The sequence below is a fragment of the Dasypus novemcinctus genome, chromosome 11, assembly GCF_030445035.2.
Source record: "Dasypus novemcinctus isolate mDasNov1 chromosome 11, mDasNov1.1.hap2, whole genome shotgun sequence".
In the NCBI taxonomy this organism is placed as follows: domain Eukaryota; kingdom Metazoa; phylum Chordata; class Mammalia; order Cingulata; family Dasypodidae; genus Dasypus; species Dasypus novemcinctus.
In genome coordinates this window covers 45,353,615-45,373,863 of record NC_080683.1, presented here as the reverse complement: position 1 = coordinate 45,373,863, position 20,249 = coordinate 45,353,615, and the positions used below count along the sequence as shown (strand labels likewise).

General features: G+C 37.5%; 2 protein-coding genes across 2 annotated transcripts; both read right to left on the bottom strand.

The window, feature by feature from the left end:
- Window positions 1–253: 253 nt before the first annotated feature.
- DDX43 (DEAD-box helicase 43) lies at window positions 254–20,049 on the bottom strand. Its single transcript, XM_004475982.3, has 16 exons — window positions 19,800–20,049; window positions 18,363–18,418; window positions 16,157–16,286; window positions 15,207–15,338; window positions 12,612–12,693; window positions 11,455–11,611; window positions 11,099–11,217; window positions 9,712–9,822; window positions 8,941–9,082; window positions 8,171–8,271; window positions 7,242–7,329; window positions 5,844–5,971; window positions 5,194–5,303; window positions 1,845–1,983; window positions 1,031–1,118; window positions 254–432 (listed from the first exon to the last, which is right to left on the bottom strand). The coding sequence occupies exons 1-16, from the start codon at window positions 20,047–20,049 to the stop codon at window positions 316–318; spliced, it is 1,950 nt and encodes a 649-aa protein (XP_004476039.1). The 3' UTR covers window positions 254–315.
- LOC101428444 (small ribosomal subunit protein eS6-like) lies at window positions 13,282–14,105 on the bottom strand. The gene has a single exon (XM_058307040.2). The coding sequence runs from the start codon at window positions 14,078–14,080 to the stop codon at window positions 13,346–13,348; it is 735 nt and encodes a 244-aa protein (XP_058163023.1). The 5' UTR covers window positions 14,081–14,105; the 3' UTR covers window positions 13,282–13,345.
- Window positions 20,050–20,249: the final 200 nt, after the last annotated feature.

The window sequence follows — 20,249 nt, the reverse complement described above, 5'->3', positions numbered from 1 at the left end:
AAGAGGTTATACCAATTTATACCTTCAGCAACTCCATTACACTTTTAATGATCTTTTCGTACAACTTAAAGTTTATTTTCTCAACTCTGAATTAGTACAGCTTCTAACTTTAAGGTACATTATATCATTTAGACTTTACCTAATAGGTAAGCATAACACCTAATAATGTATTATGTAAAGAAAGACTCATAGAGATAATGCTGTTGCATGAAACACACTAACAAATCCTAGTGTAAGAGGAAGCAGCATTTGGAAAGTCCATGAGGTATTTAAGGTTTACCTCCAGTGGCCTGGAACCACTTTTCACTATAGACATTAATAATAAAACTTCTTGGGTTTTCCTTGAGGTCTTCCCAATTTTTTTTCCATTTCTTTTTTCTGTTTATTTGCCTTATATCTCTCAGCCATTGACACAAGATCCTCTGGGACATTCTGAAATCATTAAATGTGTTTAGAATTCTGATTATTTTATTTTAGTATTAACAGATAATCTGCAATATGCTAAAATGTCTCCAAATCATATTTCAACCTGAGAATCTACACAACTGATAGCTGATTAGATAACATCTGTACATCTTTCAAACAGCCAAATGTCTCTCTGTCTCCTAAACTCTGAATCCATCTTTGGGCTATAAAACCAAACCGATCTTAAACTACCCATCACTGTGCTGCTCTCCTACTTGTGTACCATCACTGTTTGCATGTTCTTTCTCACCTCTGAATCTGAAAGTTTTCCTCTGCTGGAACTTTCCCCATCTCCAAGAACTCCCCCCATCCCCAGCCCACTGGTTTCATCCTCAGCAGGGCTTTCATTAGATTAGGTTCCCCAATTATATGCTTCTATAGCTTCTGATCTTTGCCATCCAATCACCTAATAACATGTTTAATTACTTGTTTAGTATCTGTTTCTCCCAATAGGTAGTAAACTCTGTGGGTAGCGATTGTGTCTGCCTTTTTTCACATGAACAATATGACTGACATATTGGAAAAGTGTTAAATGGTAGGCTTCTAATGAGTTGCATATTCTCACCTGATTTGCTCTTTCCAGAATATTAATTAATTCAGTGGCAACCCTCCAGTCATTTCTAGTGATAAGGGTAATTGACACTCCAGTTTTCCTTTAAGGGAGGAAAAACTCATATAATTTAATTTATAATTTGTATTCAAGATTCACTTAGCAAAAGAGCAGAATTAAAAGACCACAGCAAAACTCAACTCTTTCCTATAAACACAAATATTTTCATGTATGAAGATTTAAGGGTCATGCAAACCATGATCTGGAATCCAAATAATCTGCAATTGTTTAGAACATCCAAAGGGGGTATATGGTAGTGTTCTTAGGGGTAAGAAAAAGTCCATTTCATAAGTAGGCCAACTTGGACTATTTTTAGTCAACACTGGGTATATCTCAATGTTGTGACATGGTAGATGTGAAGCAGAGAGTGGAATCAGCATGGACAGAGGATGTGGCTGAATCTCTAAGGTCAATTGGTCAGGGATAAAGTAGCCACACAGGTTCTAGGGAGGAGCAGACAGTTCACTGGCAAAGATTACAAAATGGTTTCTTGGGCAAGGATAGTCTGTGATGGGAGTAATGAGAAAGAACATAATTATACTCTTTTCCCTTTAATTACTTTTTTACTTGCAGTAAAAAATATATAACATAAAATCTGTCATTTAAATGTGCAATTCTGTAATATTTATTACATTCACAATGTTCACCACTGCCTATTTCCAAAAATTTTCATCATTCACAGAAGAAATTCTATATCTATTAAGCAGTAACTCCCCATTCCTCACTCCCCTTGTAATTCTACTTTTAGGAGTCGGTTATGCTTACTCACCCTGCTCTTCCAGTGCGCCCTACTCTGTGGACATATTCTTCAATGTTCCGGGGGAAATCATAATTATAGACGTGTGTGATATCATGGACATCAAGACCTCGGGATGCTAAGTCAGTAGCAATTAATATTCTCACTTTACCTAAAGATAAAGTCACCAAATGAATATGGACACATTCTGGCACAAACCAACCCAAGATATATATGAAAAGCATATTTTCCCTTAATAGTTTCTCAGGTAAATTATTATTGCTTACATTTTCTTTTTTAAGATTTATTATTTTTTTTCTTCCCCTCCTCCTTGCCCCACTGTTTTTGCTGTCTGTGTGCATTCACTGTGTGATCTGTATCTATTTCTTTTTTGGTCTTCTCTTCTTGTCTTTCTCTAGGATTTCCTGGGATTTGATCCTGGGGACCTCTAATGTGGAGAGAGGTTCCTTGTCAATTGTGCCACCTCAGTTCCTGGTTCCTGCTGTGGTTCACCTTGACTCCCCTTTGTCTCTCTTTTGTTGCATCATCATCTTGCTGTGTGACTCACTTGTATGGACACTGGCTTACCACGAGGGCACTCATGCAGGCCCTCGACTCACCACGCAGGCACTTGGCTCACCATGCTAGCACTTGCGTGGGAACTCAGCTCACTGCACAGGCACCGGATCACTGTGTGGGCACTGGCTCACCACACAAGCACTCATGTGGGCACTTGGCTTGCTGCACTAGCACTTGGTTTGCCACGTGTGCACTTGTGTGGGCACTTGGCTTGCTGTGTGGGAACCCACATGGGCATTCGGCTTACTGCATGGGCACTTGGCTCACTGTGCGTACACTCAGCTCGCCACGCAGGCACTGGCTTGCCACATGGGCACTGGCTTGCTGTGCAGGTACGCTTTCTCTTCTTTTCCACCAGGAGGCCCCAGAGATCAAAACCAGGTCCTCCCATAAGGTAAGTGGAGGCCTTATCACTTGAGCCATATCCATTTCCCTATTGCTTACATTTAAATGCTTACTAAAATGGAAATGGGAAGAGACACTAATTGGCTTTTTTTTTTTTTAATGCTGGAAAGTTCTAACACAGCAGATACCATGATTCAGCAAATGGTCCCTGAACCATTTGAAAGTTTCAAGGACTGGTATTATATCTTAAAGTAAAAAAACTGTCACCATTTATAAAGTACAGAGCAATATTGGCTACACATGGTTTTGGAAGATGGCTTGGAAGAAGGGGATGAGTTACGCAAAATGAGTGTTATAAATACCCCTGAGAATGAATTAGAAAATATAAAAATGTCACCTCTATTGAAAATAACATTTTATCTGGAGGTTTATGATTAATGAGGACTTTCTAGATTAAAAAAAAATTCATAATGAGCATTATTTCTAAGTAACCTAAGTGTACCCCAGAACAAAGTCCTAAAATATTTAAAGGAATACAAGAAACTCTAGTACTCAAGTGTACAAAATTCATACTTCCTGACATCCAATAAAAATTAATAGGAAACAGAAAAATAAGACCCATAAATAGGAGGGAAAAAATCACTAGAAGCAGATCCAGAAATGACACTAATGATTATTAGCCAAATCAAGTTATTATAACTATATTCCATGTGTTCAAGGTGAGAGAGAAAAACATGAGCACATTAAAGGGAGTCATTGAAGGTATAAAAGACCTAAGTCAAACATCTAGAGATGAAAAATAAATGTTTGGGATGGAAAATATAATTAGTGAGAGTAACAGGAGATTAGTACAGAAGAAAAGATCAGTGAATTAATTTGAAGACAAAGCAATATAAATCATCCAAAATAAGAGAAAAAAGACTTGGGGGGAAAAAAAAAAACTAAACAAAGCATCAGTGAGCTGTGGGACAACTTAAAGCAGCCTACGATATAGGCAGCTGGAATCCCTGAAGGAGGGGGAGAACAGAAAAAATATGAGAAATAATGGCCAAAATTTTTTGAGATTTGATGAATATTATAAATCTACAGATAAAAGAATCTCAATGAACTCTAATCAGAAAAACATGAAGATACATCATAATCAAAATGCTTAAAACTAGTTGTCTTAGTTTGCCAAAGGACTGCCAAAGCAAAGTACTAGAAATGTGTTGGCTTCTGTAACAGGGATTTATTTAGGGTAAAAGTTCCAAGGCTGGAAACATCCAAACCAAGTCACCATCAAAAATGCTTTCTCCCCAAAGTAGCTGAAGACTGCAGAAAAGAGCCCTATGCCTGATAGCTTACAGGAGAACTCAGGAAGAAAGCAGAGCAGCTGAGACTGCGAGAGGAGCCCTGGCAAGAGACAAGCTTTATGCCTCTCGGAGGCCTCTTTCCATGCCTCTGTGCTCTGCTGGTTCCAGAGTCAAGTACTCTCTCAGCCCTTGGGGCTTCTCTGTTTTCCTGCAGTCCTCTCTCTCATATGGTGGCTTCCTTTCTCTATGTACCTATTTTCTCTGTGTCTCTGTATACATCAGATCCAGTAAGAGGGCAGAGACTCAACCTGAGTCACACTTCACTGACATAGTCCAGTCAAAAAGGTTTTAAAACCACAGGAATGGATTAGTTCAAAAACATAATTTTTCTCTTTTTTGGATTCATAAAACAACTTCGAACTGTAATACTAGTGATAAATACTATTTGAAAGTAGATGTGGAGTGAGTTGCTATACGGTGTGTTATGGGAACAGGCAATCAGGCACAACAGGAAATTTCAGCAAATAACCATTTTATTATTTACTTAACACAAAGTATCCAAAAGAGCAGGGAAAGAGATCCCATTGTAGCCGGTCTCCCAGGGAGGCCAACTGCTTGGGTCAGGGTCAGTGGATGTCAGCTATGCATGCCCCACTTCACAATGGAGAGGAGAGACCCTGTGCCGTTTGAGTGTTTAGTATTTATACACCCCAGGGGTCCTGCCACTGAGAGTTTCCACCCTGATAAGTAGCTGGGGCTGCCTCTTTGCAGTTTTGGGTTTAAGGTATGGTCCAGCTATTTCATTAGACCTAACATCTCTCCTAGGCTACAGAATGGAAACATATTGAAACATTTGCACACAATAGAAAAGGAGGGATTTAGATGAGGACTGGAAACAGCTGCTGAGCTAATGACTTCCCCATCAGTACACTGTGATTGTTAAGTGAAAGATGTCTACTGTATACCTCAAAGCATAAAATAAAAAGTAGTGAGGTATAGTTAATAAAGCAATAAAGGAAATAAAACATAATCCAAAAGAAAGCAGGAAAAAATGGGAAGTAAAATAAGGGCAGATCTTATCGGTTCCATGAAAACATGCTGTCACTCAGTCCAGGTATCAGACATACTTTTAACCTTCACAACAAACACAAATTATATAAATGTACCTGTTTTAAAATTCTCTAATGCTTTTTCCCGGTCACTTTGTTCTCTGTTGCCATGCAGAGACTCTACTGATATGTGTCGGAGAATCAGGTCACTTGATAAGTGATCGGCACTGAAACAAAAGAAAGCCAGCAATTTCAGGTGCTATTCTGAGACCAGCATCCATCGACTAGTTTGACTTCTGTTAGTAAGAGCCTGGATTAACATACTCTAACGGTAATAGACTTGCCCACCCCCATTTGAAATTTTGTTTTATTCTTTTTTTTTTCTTTTTTATTATTTTTAAATTTTAAATTTTTATTAGTTTTCTCCCTTATTTTTTATTGCTTTTTAGTTATATTTCATAATTATTTTTTATTTTACAAACTTTTTGTCAAGGGCTAACTTTCAATAGATAGCAGGGAGGGAGATACTCTGCTATGTACAAAACCCGGACCCAAAAGCAGGTCTTCTGCGAATGACTTAGCACCCACTACGTGTGGTGCGTGATGGAAGAGGAGGTGGCCCCCTTTCCGATTGTGCCATTTCCAGGGATGAGGGGCTCTCTGTACTGGACCCTGGCCCCATTTGAAATTAGTATTCAAACAGAACTTATCCCCAACAAATTCAGTTTGGTTATCATCCTAATGGAAGCAAAAGAAAAAATACCTACACAGCTTTTCTGCTCACAAATACAATAACTTTGTCTTTTGGACACATGTTTTCTAGGAAACTTTGGATATGAGACCGTTTCTCTTCTTCTGTGGTGACAATTATATTTTGCTTCACAGTATTTACAGCCTAAAGGATTCAATAATCATAATATATCAATATTGCAGGGGAAATCCTACACATTGGCTCAAAATACACCTTATTTATATCCTTGGTTAATGTTTTAATGAACTAATAGGGAAAAAAGGTAGAGGTCCTAAGAAAAAAATATATTTCTACTCAAGATTTGTAGCTCAACCTTTCACTTTTATCATTTAGTCACTTAAAATAAAAGTTGGAGATGCTTAACTGGTTGGCAGAGTATGTTGAAAGCAACTGGTTACCACTATGGGGGAAAAATAACCATGGGATGGAGGAGGACAGGCTTACAAAGACTATCATCATGATTTTGAATATGAAGGAAGATGATCCACTTATGACAGAAGCAGCTCTACTAAATTAGTATCTTGACAATTCAATATAACCTTTTGAAATATCACTGATACCATTCTTTGACCCAGAAGAATAAAAATATTTTTCTCTTTAAATAAAATAGATTTTAACAGCATTAAATAGAGAGAAAAATTTATATTTGGCTACCATTTGGCAACCCCGAATGAAACCACCATTAGGTAGGTGAGAGACTTATAGAAGCTTTATAATGGAGGGATCAGACTGACAACATCTGAACCCAGTGATCAACCTCATTTAACATAAAGAATGCCAGACTTACATTCTTTTTGAATTGATACAAAAACACAGACCCCATCATTGAAGAATTCTTACCAAAAAAGGAAGAAAAAAAAGGAATAGAAATAACACAGTATTTGATCAAGTTTCTACATCTAATTATCAGTTTATAGGAAATACTAGGAATGAAAACATAGTTAGCAACCCCATGAGAATCATCCCAAACCAGAAGGTAGAAAACTCTACAGACCATTAAAAAAAATTTTTTTGCCTCCAAAAAATGACAAACAATAAAAATGAGGTTGGGAAATCTACAGATCAGAGAATCAGAGGACATAACCAAATATGCATGTATATAGACTTTGTTTAGACCCTAAATCTAATAGTTTAAAAAAAAAATGACATATCAGGAAAATCTGAATGCTGATCAGCAATTTGATTGAATTAAGGGATTATTACTAATTAAATTTATAATTAGATAATGGCATCCTCGTTATGTTAAGAAAGTTTTTTATAAATACATAGCAAAGTATTAATGAACAAAATTATATTCTTCTGATTTGATCTAAAATTGGGGAGCAGGCAGAGTAGATATGCCAAAATTGACTCAGTGTTTAGAATTTCCAAAATAAGAAGTGTTTTAAAATTAGTACAAAAAAAGTGAGCTTACAACTAGATCCAAAGTGCCAACATATACAATCATAGGTTCTTTCAAATAAGATTGAGCAAGTCGACGGACGGTATGTGGCCAAGTTGCACTGGAAAGAAAGCAAGTTACACAAACATTAAAAGTTTCTTTAAACAGGATATAAACCAAAATATTCATGAAAGACAGATTTACTACTTACCTTTCTAATAAGTAAGGCAGATTTTACAGATAATGTAAATTCGACCAAGAATTGCTTAACTATAGTGAAGGTAAGTTGATGAAATTTTAAAACTTAATTGGTTTAATAAATAAGGTTCAAAAAACCATTGATGAAGGAGACGTATATATCTTTAAACTAGATTCTAATCTAGGAAAATGTACTAGAGTGTTAGATCAATTTTATCTCATGGGCTTTATAAAAGACAAAAATAAAAAAACTAGTACTTTTCATGCAATGACAAGGTAAAACCAAGTGCTTATGCCAAATAGAAAATCATTTTATATGGCCTGATCAATATGTAAGATCAAGTGTTTCTTCAACCATATATAACATAATAATGAAAGTAATCACCTTTTCTACCTTTGTAGTACTTACAATGAATCACTTCACTTTTCCTAAAGTGGGAAGATTATTATTAAGAGTACAAAGTGAGAGGATTTAGTATATCTCATTAAATATTACATCCTATGCTTTTTTAATAGTAATGAGAACAAATGATATAAGCCCTTGAGATATTAGTCTTTATAGATCACTCAGCATCCAATAACAATCATTGCTTCTTCAGTCTCAGGCGAAAAAGTATTCAGTCTCCAATGTTTATCTCTGAAGACAAGTGATGAGTTATTCATAAGTAATACTCTAAAATATTATGAGGAAATTTGTCAAACAGAGTGGAATTCTATTCCATTAATTTCTATTTTGTAGACAGTAATTAGGCATATATGCTTACCTTGTCATAATAGTCTGTCTATCTGGGCGCACATCTAATAAAATCTTCATTATTTGTGGTTCAAATCCCATGTCCAGCATTTTGTCTGCTTCATCTAAAACCTGCATTAAAAATGAAGAACATAAAAATAAAGTAAATCGAAAGATGGATGGAAGGAAAGAAGGAAGGAAGGAAGGGAAAACAAAGAACATGGCTATATTAGATATGGGAGATAGCTAATATGCATGCTTTCTCTTTAAGGATATAAACACTAAATGGTAGGTTTTCTTGTTTCCCATATTATCTAAGCCATGGAGAAGCTGAATGAACTTCCCATGGTCACACAGATGGTAAACAGAATAGCTAGAATTTAAGCCTCTTTGGTCCAAAGTCCACTGCCTATGAAAAGCTAATTTTAAAAAAACTTTGTTTCTATTTTAATTTCTCCAGAGAGGTCAAAATAACTAAGTCTTTGGGAGTTATAAATAACAGATTGATTTGATATTTCTTTCTAAATCTATTTAATGAAAAAATTTAAATGTCTAAAATATCCAAATGGATTTCAATTTTCTTTTGTGCTTATCTGCACTTAACAAAATTCCTAAAATAAATGTATCATAATTTCAAAAATAGAATTATCTTTAAAATCCTTATTTTGACATGCTAGAGGGAATGGGAACTATTCTTAGAATCTAAAACTGTTATTAAAAATGGACAGCCATTCTAAAAAACTGTTTTAATAAGAGTTGAGTTCTTCCTCCCAGCATCTTAAACCCCTACTCCATGATTACCAAGTAGGTTATGCTTTTCAGGTTGACGAAGTTATTCATTTGTAGATCGTTCAATCTTCCAGGAGTTGCAATAATGATATCTACACCTTTTGTAAGGTCTTGTATTTGTCCATCTCTATCTCCACCACCATATATACAAACACTTAAAAAAAATCCAAAAGTTCATGTTCAGGCAAAGAATATCCCATTATAACCGAAAATCCCAACCAACCTTTGGGTATACAGTAAGATAAAGAAATGAGAGGTATAAAAATTGGTATAAAAATTGTAAAGAATATTAGATACCTTTGGGTGGTATCTGCCCTTTTCTGAGAACTATCCTTTCCCATCAACCCAGGAGGTGGGCCCCAATGAGCTATGTTTGTGTCACTATTACCTGAACCCAAAGCCCTGAGAGAATCAGTGGTAAATACATGAGCCAAGCTGAGCCAGTCAGATTTTCTGAAAGTGTGAAAAACAATGGGGAGAATGTATATAAAGACACAATGGTTAAAACAATACTGGAAGAGCAGATGCGGCTCAAGCAGTTGAGCGCCTGCTTTCCACATGGGAGGTCCTGGGTTTGGTTCCCAGTATCTCCTAAAAACAAACAAACAAAGAAACAAACAAATGAAAAGCCAACTTAGGGGAGCCCATGTGGCTCAGTGGTTGAGCACCAGCTTCCCATATATGCGGTCCAGGGTTCCATCCCGGGCTCCAGGACCTCAAAAAAAAAACAACCAAAAAAACAAAAACAATACTGGTAAAGGAATGGCTAAAGAAATGACTTACCTTTTAAGGCTTTTATATGAATACTTAGAACATTCAGCTTCCACTTGAAGAGCTAATTCTCTAGTAGGTGTAAGGACTAACATGCCAGGTCCATTCCTTTTTCCTTTAGCCCTTTAAGAAAAAACAGAAAAATTAATGTTAAAGTATTTGTTTCAGAAGCACTCTGCAACTAAATTATATTAAAGTATCTTGGTTCCTAAGTGCTCAGCAATGAGCATCCAAATCAGACAGTCACGAACACATTTGTACCTTTTGTGAAAAGATGCACGATTAAAAGTTTCCTGAAAACACTAGAGACTTTGATTTACTAATTGTTGTGGGTTAAATTGTGTCCTCCAAAAAGATACGTTGAAGTCCTGACCTCCATACCTGTGGATGTGAGCTTACTTAGAAATAGTCTTTGCAAATGTAATCAAGTTAAGACAGGGTCATGCTGGATTAGGGGAGGCCCTCAATCCAATGACTGGTGTTATGGAGATAGAGAGATACAGAGATAGAGGGGACATATAGGAAAGAAGGCCATGTGACAATGGAGGCAGAGACCGAGTAGTGTAGCCCAAGCCAAGGAACACCAAGGAAGGCCAGAAAATATCAGCAACTAGGAAGAGGCCAGGAAGGATTCTTCCCTAGAGCCTTCAGCGAGAGCATGACCCTGCTAACATCTCGATTTCAGACTTCCGGCTTCCAGAACTGTGGGAGAAGAAATCTGTTGTTTAGGGCATCGAGTTTGTTGTAATTTGTTACAGAAGCCTTAGGAAACTAATGTGCTAATTAATGATTCACACATCTAAGAAAAGTAGCTGATATTATAAAGAAATGCCAAAATTCCCACTGAGAGAAATTTTGAATTATTTTCAAAGACTGGATTATTTCAAAGATTTAGATTATTTCACTAGGATTTAAAAATCTGAGTTTAAGGATAGGTTTTAATAAATTCTTTGATTATAAAAGCAATACATTCACCAGAAAAAGTGCGGAAAAAGAAACATGCCACAAAAATAAAAAACAAACAAAAATACTCCACAACCCAAATAATATAATTGATAGGATACACCTTTATGTTTGGGTATAAATTTACAGGTATTTTTAAAAACAAAATTGGGCTATTTTATATAACCTACCTTTTCACATGACAGAATGGCATATTGTTTTGGAACAAGGTAATTTAAACAATTTTCACTGAAGTAATGCTTTTGGTTGACATTACCTATCGCCAACCTATTACTTATTGCCTTCTAAAACTGTTAACTGTCTAATTCCTTGTATTTTCCTGAGATGAGCCATTATCTTTTGACTAATGCAATAAGATGAAAGAAATTTTAATTGTATTTTTGGATCTATAGCTATGAAACCCCTCTAAAGAGAACCCAGTCATAGGAATGCTTACACTGGTTGAGAATCAAGATGAATAAATCCAGGCATTAAATAGGACAATGTCTTCCCTGTTCCAGTTTGGGCTACTCCTATAAGATCTATTCCTTGAAGAACTATTGGCCATGCCTGTGACTGAAACAAAGTATAAAAATTAAAAACAAAAAGTACATTTCTACTTGCTACGTGCCTCTCCTCTCCCAGCCCCAAATTTCTTTCAATTAACATTCCTTGAGCGCTAGGCATTGGTGGTGCTGGGGGACTGCTGCTCATAAGAGACAGTTGCTCCCTGGTTATAGAACTTCCAACAATCAGATATCATTGTTTTGGGGGAAAAATCTTCATAAAATAATAGAACTAAGGAAAGAATACCTGTATTGGTGTTGGCCTTTGAAAACCTGCCTTTATTATATTTGCCATAACTTCAGGATAACATTGAAAGGCATCCTCAAATTTACAAGTAGGATTGGGGATATGACGTTTTTCACCATCTTTCAAGTCATCACACATTATATTATAATTTTCCTTCCTTTAAAAAAAAATGGCACAACGATTAGTGACTTGGTCACTTTACTCCCCGCAAAAAGGAATTTTCCCTAAAATTTGTTCAGGTCATATCCAGAAAATCAACTACACACTGTTACAGGAGGTTATAGTGAATTGTATAACTAAGAAGGAGAAACACAGGCCTTTCTTTCTCTTCTCTGAAAATAGCTGCAGAGAGAAGTAAAATGGTCAAAATGTGTATGTATGAATGGGTCAATAAGTTTCATGGATGAAAGATGATAAAGAATGGAGCTTGAAATCTATACGGTCCATTATTCAAAATCAGATTGGGCAAACACTTGAGGGTCTACAATATTCTATGCATATTTCCTTGATTAATTCTCAACAAGCTGTGAATTATTCTGATTTGATGTCATTGATCTCAGGTGTTCATACCGTAAGATCAATTACTTGCCCAAGGTCTGAGCCCTACTCAGCCCTACAGTTCTTTCTACTATATCATATTATGCCTTAGTTTTATAATGGATTTTAATAATAATAATAATAATAAAGCATCCATTAAAACTTTCAATTCCAGGACTGAAGAGTTTAGGAAGTTTTCCCTCTACTTAGATATCAGCTCGATTTCTCAACATCTATAAGAGCTGGAGAAAGAATCCTCTAAAATTGTTCTAATATGATAGCTACTAGCCACATGTGATTATTTATATTTACATTCAATGAAATTACAGATTTAGTCCCTTGGTCACACTAGCCATATTTTAAGTGATCAATAGCTATATGGGGCCTTTGACTACTCTATTAGACACATAGACCATTTTTCATCATAACAGAATTCTCTTGGATAGCAGTGTTCTAAAATATCTTGTGTAGGATGCAACCATGTTTTCATTTGAATAAAATGGAAGGTATAGTCTTCAAATGCAACCATTTCAAATCTCTACTGTGAGAGTTAATTTAATGCTAATAACATAACTATACAAGAGCCTGACTTAAAGGTATAATAAAACAAAACTACCCACCTCCAGTTGTCTATTTGCACTTGTGACATTGAGCTTGTTGTTGCTGACTCTATGTAAAAGTTTTTCTTAATTGGAGGTAAATCTTGGAGAAAGATGAAAATTTGAATTTTGACAAATATAAGAAGAATTTATATTCCATTAACATTTATTCAAAGTTACAGAAATCAAATTAAAATTTCTATTAAGCCCACCCTATACAGAGGTAGATTGGACAGTTAAATACTTTGCCAGGCTTACGCCAGTTTCTAAAGGCTTTCTCTTTACGGCTTGTCTTTCAATTTTACATTTTCCACTAACAATAAAAGCGATCTTTATTATTGAAGTTTTAAATAAAAGAAAACATGCTTTACAAGACAGAATCACCACAATCAATGAAACCTCTCTTGAACATTGTAGGAATTAAATTAATATCCTTATCTTACCCTCTGAAGCTACTACTTTTTTTCTTGAACATCCCTCATACCTCCTCTAAACTTAAATCCTTTCACTGGTCCCCTATCCCAAACTTCCCCAACATGTATTTTGTCAAAGTGGCACATGTGACATTGAGCTTGTTAAGGAAACCTGAAAGGCTGACAAATATAGTGGAATTAATGACTGTCATTATTTTGGCCACAATTTAGTGTGTTAGCTTTTAATTCTTTAAATTAGAAGATGCTATATATATATATTTTTTTTTAGATTTAATGTCTTATTTATTTGTTACTCTTAGGAAGTCTTATTTTTGACTGGACTCAGACTTTGAGGTAGAAGCTCTCAGAGAGGACAGCCTCCGTCTCTTGGCCAATCTGTTCTTGGCGTTTTTCTTTGGCCTCCTTCATCCTCTTGGCCAAAAGTTTAGCATATTCTGCAGCCTCTTCCTTATTTTTCTTGGTACGCTGTTTCTTCAGGGCAATACGCCGACGTTTATGTTGCAGGACCCAGGGAGTAACAAGACGCTGAATCTTGGGTGCTTTGGTCCTGGGTTTCTTACCTTCTTTATTCAGAGGTTTTCTCACAACACACTGGCGGACATCATCTTCTTTAGAGAGACTGAAAAGTTTGCAGATTCTGCTAGCTCTTTTGGGTCCCAGGCGACGAGGCACAGTAGTATCAGTTAGTCCAGGAATATCCTTCTCTCCTTTTTTTACAATAACCAAGTTGAGAACACTCAGATTGGCATCCACAATGCAACCCCGAACAGATTTGCGCTTTCTTTCTCCAGTCCTCCTTGGTCTATAACATGAATGTACCTTACTCAGTAAGAGGCGGACACGGCCATGGGTTAAGACACCCTGCTTCATGGGGAAACCTTGTTTGTCATTTCCACCACTGATTCGGGCAACATAACCCTTCCACTCTTCGCCCAGAGCGTCAGCAGCAACTTCTGTGGCCATACGCTTTTCATAAAAGGTACGAAGTTTGCGTTCATCGTCCACTTCGATGAGCTTCTGGCACCCAGTGGCTGGGAAGGAGATGTTCAGCTTCATGCTGAAGCTGCCGAGCGCCTCCAAGAAGCCACGAAAAAGAGCAGAAGATGCTATATTGCTGCCTCTTTCTGATAGCAAAAATTAGTGCCTGAATGTATTGGAAAATATTATACCCTAAATATGTAATGTTCCAAGTCACAGATTTCATTTAAAATTAAAGAAAGCAAAACAAACACAATACCCCTGCTCTTCTCAAGGGTGTTATGCTCTCTTCTTTCTCATAATTTAATATTTTCCCTTTTTATTTTGCTCTTGCCAACGAGGACATGCAATGTTTAATTTTCCATTTATAGCATAAGAGTCACTATAGACACAGAAACTAGCATTCTTTAGGGACTAGCTGCAGCATTTTACATTTTACTATCTTCATTTCTCATACAGATTTAATTACTAAAAAATAAAAGACACAGATGTTATTTAGAGGATAAAAGCTTCAGTTAAAAGAAACCACTGGGAAACGGACTTTGGCCCAGTGGTTAGGGCGTCCGTCTACCATATGGGAGGTCCGCGGTTCAAACCCCGGGCCTCCTTGACCCGTGTGGAGCTGGCCATGCGCAGTGCTGATGCGCGCAAGGAGTGCCGCGCCACGCAAGGGTGTCCCCCGCGTGGGGGAGCCCCACGCGCAAAGAGTGCACCCGTGAGGAAAGCCGCCCAGCGTGAAAAGAAAGTGCAGCCTGCCCAGGAATGGCGCCGCCCACACTTCCCGTGCCGCTGACGACAACAGAAGCGGACAAAGAAACAAGACGCAGCAAATAGACACCAAGAACAGACAACCAGGGGAGGGGGGGAAATTAAATAAATAAATAAATCTTAAAAAAAAAAAAAAAAAAAAAAAAAAAAAGAAACCACTGGGAGCAGATGTGGTCAAGTAGTTGAGTGCCCGCTTCCCACATGGGAGGTTCTGGGTTCGGTTCCCAGTGCCTCCTAAAAAAACAAAAACAAAACAAATAATAAAATCAACTCAAGGGAGCCAATGTGGTTCAGTGACTGAGCACTGGCTTCTCACACTCGAGGCTCTGGTTTCAAACCCTGCCCCACACCCTACCCCAGACCTAAAAAAAAAAAAAAAAAGAAAGAAAGAAAAAACCACAACCACTGCATGTAAATATTAAGATTCAATACTAACTTGCCCACTTTTCTTTTTCCCATTTCAAGGCATCTTCTCGAATTTGGTCCCAATCAATCAACGGCTGATCTTCTATAATGCTGTTGTCTTTCCTTATATCACTTTCAACAGAAGGTTGGAATGCAACAGTATCTGTTAAAAATATTTTTACCAAATTCATTTCATAACAAATCCTGCCAGTACAAAATCTCCAAACTACTTTACTATTTGTGTTTACTACTAATCAGATAATGTTCGAAATATAAAATGTGGCTTTTTCATATTATAGTACCATGACAATTCTGGTCATGATTTTTGTGATCATTATCTATAACAGATTTATGAAATGGAAAAAAAATTTATTGGAGAAGAGAAGGAAAACAGCATGAGAGCCTAGTACATGCTAAAACACATCCACCACATTACTTAATCTTTACAATAATCCTGTCAGGCAGATGTCAGCCATGAAGAAGTGGAACCTTAGAGGCTGAGTTCCTTCCCACGAAACACTAAAAGGCAATGCTAGTTGAACCCAAGTCTGTCTGTTCTCTTTTCTTCCACATTGCTTCTGGAGACAGTTCAATAATGTTTTTTTTTCTCTAGCAAATAGATCTGAGATTTTTAAAATATCAAGTAAAATAGGCAGTTTTCAAAGTCAGTCATGATCTTGTTAAGGGACCACCGAGTCAGAAGGCCAGTACCACCTCTGCTATACTATTAAAAGGTTATTTTGTTTTTTCACTTATATGTGGCTAAAAGCAAAACTGCTAGGCTTAACCACAGAGATTTCAACCAGTTTTCATTTGAGGGGAAAAGAGAAGTATTCTGGGCTTTCAGGGGAAAAATCTAAAATAGACTAGATTTATTTATGGTAATCTAAGCCTTTGTGTTAGGAAAGGAGTCAGCTGTAAGATTTATAACATTCAAAAGCTTTTTAGTTTAAAGGGCTTCAATGGGCAAAAATTACTTACCAATTCTGGATTCTGAATGGTAGTTATCTTCTTGTCTTTTAACAAGATTATATATCACTGCTTTTGCTTTTGTCTGCATCGCCTTACTGCCAAAAATTTTGACTTCTGCTTCAGGATACCCTTTTGTTATCTAGGTACAAGGGGGAAAATAGATGAGACTCATCCCACAGCAAACATGACTCAACTTCAGGGAGCAGATATGGCAAAAGCAGTTGAACGCCTGCTTCCCACATGGGAGGTCCTGGGTTCAGTTCCCGGTGCCTCCTAAATAAAAACAAAACAAACAAAAAAACCAACGCAGGGGAGCCAATGTGGCTCAGTGGTTGAGTGCTGGCTTCCCACATTTGAGGAACCGGGTCCACTTCAAACAGTACAAAGGTATTGAATAAACAGTTTTGCTATCATTTAATATGTCTGAATTTCTAATTTCTTTCAGGGGGATACTACTTATAGTCACTCTGGGATTTACCTTCTATTTGGATGAGGAAAGAGTAGGACAATCTGTAAATTACAAAACTACTATGATGGGATAAATTAAGCAAATAGTGTTAGAAAATTAACATGTTAATCTGACAGGCAGAATTTATTACTTTGAATTTTCATTTTCTCACCTATAAAATGGTAATAACTTATTCATTTGGCTAATCTTACAAAATTTTTGTGGGGATGGAGTGAATAAACGATATGCTACTTAGAGAAGAGTTTACTGAACAGTCATGCTACTTAAGTAAATTTTAATTTGAGGAGATGCTATATTTACACATATACCATAATGAAGGCAAATTTACAACGAGGCTGATATAATGACATTTTGAGACTAGAATCTACAATCAACACCTTTATTTGTCTTTTACAATTGACACCTTTAAAGATGCATAATCTCAAATAGCCGTACTCATTCAATAATACTTAGAAAATGCTATACACCAGGTGCTAGTTTAGCCTGTTGATTCAAACAAAGCTTATCTGCAGGGTTTACAGACACAAAACTAATGCAGAAAAAAGCTGAAATGGGATAATTATGAGGTGCTGAGATGATAAAGAAAGGACACCCAACTCAGAATGGGGAAGGAGTGGTCTTAGACTTCCCTGAGGAAATGATAACTAAGCTTACCTGAAAGATGAGTAAGAGTTACCCTGGCAATAGACAGGGGAGTAGTGTGTCAAAATCAGGAATGGTGTGCCTGGGGGTGCAGTGTTCATAAGAGGGAATGGGAGGGGGCTGTGGGAAGAGGTAAACAGGCCAGATCAAGTGGACCATGTTGTTTTTTTTTACTTTATTTTGTACATTTAATAATTGAAAATATAAACAATTAGAAACTAAAAAGAAAACAGTTGAATAAAAACATATCTTTCTCATTTAAATGTACTGGATACATATAAATTATTTTTGAATCATATAATATGTTACACAATATATTTGGTTCATAGCAGGTGGACCATGTTCTTAACATAAACTTTTGTTGAAGTATATCATTCATACATAAACATACACAAACAATAAGTATATGATAAAAGTTGTGCACTTACAAGACAAACATGCATGTCATCATATAGGGCTCCTATATATCACCCCAGATTAAGTGGACTATATTCAAGAGATATCCTAAGAGCCTGAGTTGCCATGGAAGTTTTTGATGCATAAAAGGAACATGAACGCACAATGTGTGTGTTAGAAAGATTGCTCTGGCTGTTGTGGAGAATGGCTAGAGGAAGACAAGACTATTCCAAATGATGGCAGCCTCCTTGAGAAGCACAGGAAATAGAAAGGACTCAGTGATGGATTGGGTGAAGGATAAGGAGAGGGAAGTACCACGAAGACATCTGAGATTTCTGGGTTGGGAACTTGGTGAATGATATTGCCATTCATGAGACTGGGAACACAAGAACAGGAAAAGGTTAATGGAAAAGGGTTTGGAAGGGAGTGATGTGGACCTGATAAATACCTCCATTTGAAACAGAGATTACCTCAAGATTTTTACCTCCAGAAGTCACAAAACCCAGACCTAGAATGGATAACAGTTCAGGTAAATTCTTGAGAAGAACGATAATCTGAAGAGCTTTAGTCACTTACTAAAGTTACCATGCTATGTTAACAAATGAGCAGATATCAGGGTTAGGCCCTGGCTGCTGGCTGAGTCTAGTGCTCCATTGGGAATCAATTATATTCTAAGGCTTAAGAACACAGATCACATACATCCCTTACCTGTATTTTGGTGTTTGTTATACTTTGGATGTCTCTTACTTTTGACCCACCACGACCTATTTTTTAAAAATAAAAGAATATATGAACTATAAATGGAAATCAATAAAGGGGATTTATCTACCTTCCTCAAGAACCTTCTCTAGTTCTTACCCAAATCATCCAAAGAAAGGCCTCTAGGGTTCGGTAATCACTTTTAGTTTGGAAAGAGAAGCAAGAGCCGTCTATTCCAAATTTTGGTGGGTGGGTAGAAGGAGGTTCATTTCCTAAGATTTATATAAGCCCAGAATTAATTGGATCCAGATTCAACATCAGTTGGGCGCTCTCTAGCAGTGTTTGCTCTTCACAGCTATTTAGAAAGTGCTTGCAGAACTGAGCTGAGAGCTTAAGTTATTTTATTACATACTTGATAGTTTTCACTTATGGAGCATCACTCGTCAGATCTTTGAACTTAAGCCTCCTGAGGAGTCAGTGAATCTGGGGCTGGTCAAACAATTAGCCTTACAATGCATTGTTCAGCAGCCTGGAAAATCTGTTCATTTCCTAAGTAACAGGTTTTTTTGTTTTTTTAAAATAACGAAATCAATTTTTGGTACATATTAATAAAGCATATAATTCATCCAAAATGTACAATGTATTTGGTATAATCAAATAGTTGTGCATTCATCACTTCAATCATTACTGAATTTTCATTATTTCAATTATAACAGTAAACAAATAAACAAGAAAACTCTTCACCTCTCAATCTCTTTGCTTCCCCTGTCATACATAGCTGCTATTCTTGCGCAAGTTTATTTTTTTTTTTAAGGGTAAATCAAAACATTATCTCCCACGCCCAGTGGCAAGATGTTGGTATTTATCATTTCAGTCTTAATGGCAACAAACTGGGGGAAATCTCCAGTCTAACCATTTAAAAATGCTTTTCAGGAAATGATTTTGTAAAATTTAAGATGTACTAAGAAAAAACATCCTGCTTTTCAAGTAAATAACGTAGACAAAAAAAAAATAAATAAAAAGTATAAGATAGGGTCCATGCTCCGTGCAGTCCTAGAATAATACCCTATACCTTCTTTTCTTTGATTTAATGGCTCTAAACGGTGCTCCAAGATTTGGAGATTAATTTCAATTAATTTTGGGTTAGTCTTCAATAAGACCTGGTCTTTTTAGCTGCCCTTTTCATCCTATCAAAGGTTTTATAAGCACTCTAAAAGTTACTCTCTCAATACACAGTCTCTATAAAATATCAAAAGATGCATGAAATGACATCAAGCTAGCACCAGAAGGTCTTAGAAGAATCACAAGGAGGAACCTAAATTTCATTAGGTGGCAGCTGATTGGAGGCGAGGCGAGTGGGGAGGGCCTGCCCTTGCTCAGGCCCCGCCCCCGGCCCCACCCATTATTCTCCGGCCCCGCCCGCCGCACCCATTCTGTTGCTCTCACCGATCACGGCACCGACCAGGTCGCTCCTCAATCCGAAGCAGAGCGGCGGTTCCCTGGGGCCCACGGCCACATAGTCCGAGGGGTCGGAGAGCTCCCTCCACTCGCCCCCTCTGCCGCCCCTACGGCCCCGGCGACCCCTTCGATTCGGCTCCTCCGCCGGCCTCCGCTCTGGCGCCCGGGGCACTGCCGAGCTTCGTTGAGAATCAACGAACCAGCGGGAGGCGTTGGAGCCTGCTTCTTGCCTAAACATGGTTCCAAGAAAAAGATCCGGCGCGTCCGACGTCGTTCTCTCCCGCCTCTGCACACCCCCGCTCGGCCGTCGTAGGCTCGTCTACCAGGGCAGCCACGCAGCCGCTGCTTACGGAGCCCGCGTGAGGCTCGCCGCGCCTCTGCCCCGCCCTGCTCGGGCCACGCAGCCATTGGCCGGCGGGGTGTCGTGGGCGGGCCCCC

Bases quoted from the DNA above. Each gene is read 5' to 3' on its own strand.
- LOC101428444 (XM_058307040.2), bottom strand. From the start codon at position 14,080: ATGAAGCTGAACATCTCCTTCCCAGCCACTGGGTGCCAGAAGCTCATC.
- DDX43 (XM_004475982.3), bottom strand. From the start codon at position 20,049: ATGTTTAGGCAAGAAGCAGGCTCCAACGCCTCCCGCTGGTTCGTTGAT. The intron at 12,694-15,206 runs GTTAGTATTGAA...TCTTTCTCCAAG, and splicing joins GGAAAAAGAAAAGTGGGCAA to ATTTACCTCCAATTAAGAAA. The intron at 7,330-8,170 runs GTAAGCATATAT...CTTTCTTTCCAG, and splicing joins AGACAGACTATTATGACAAG to TGCAACTTGGCCACATACCG.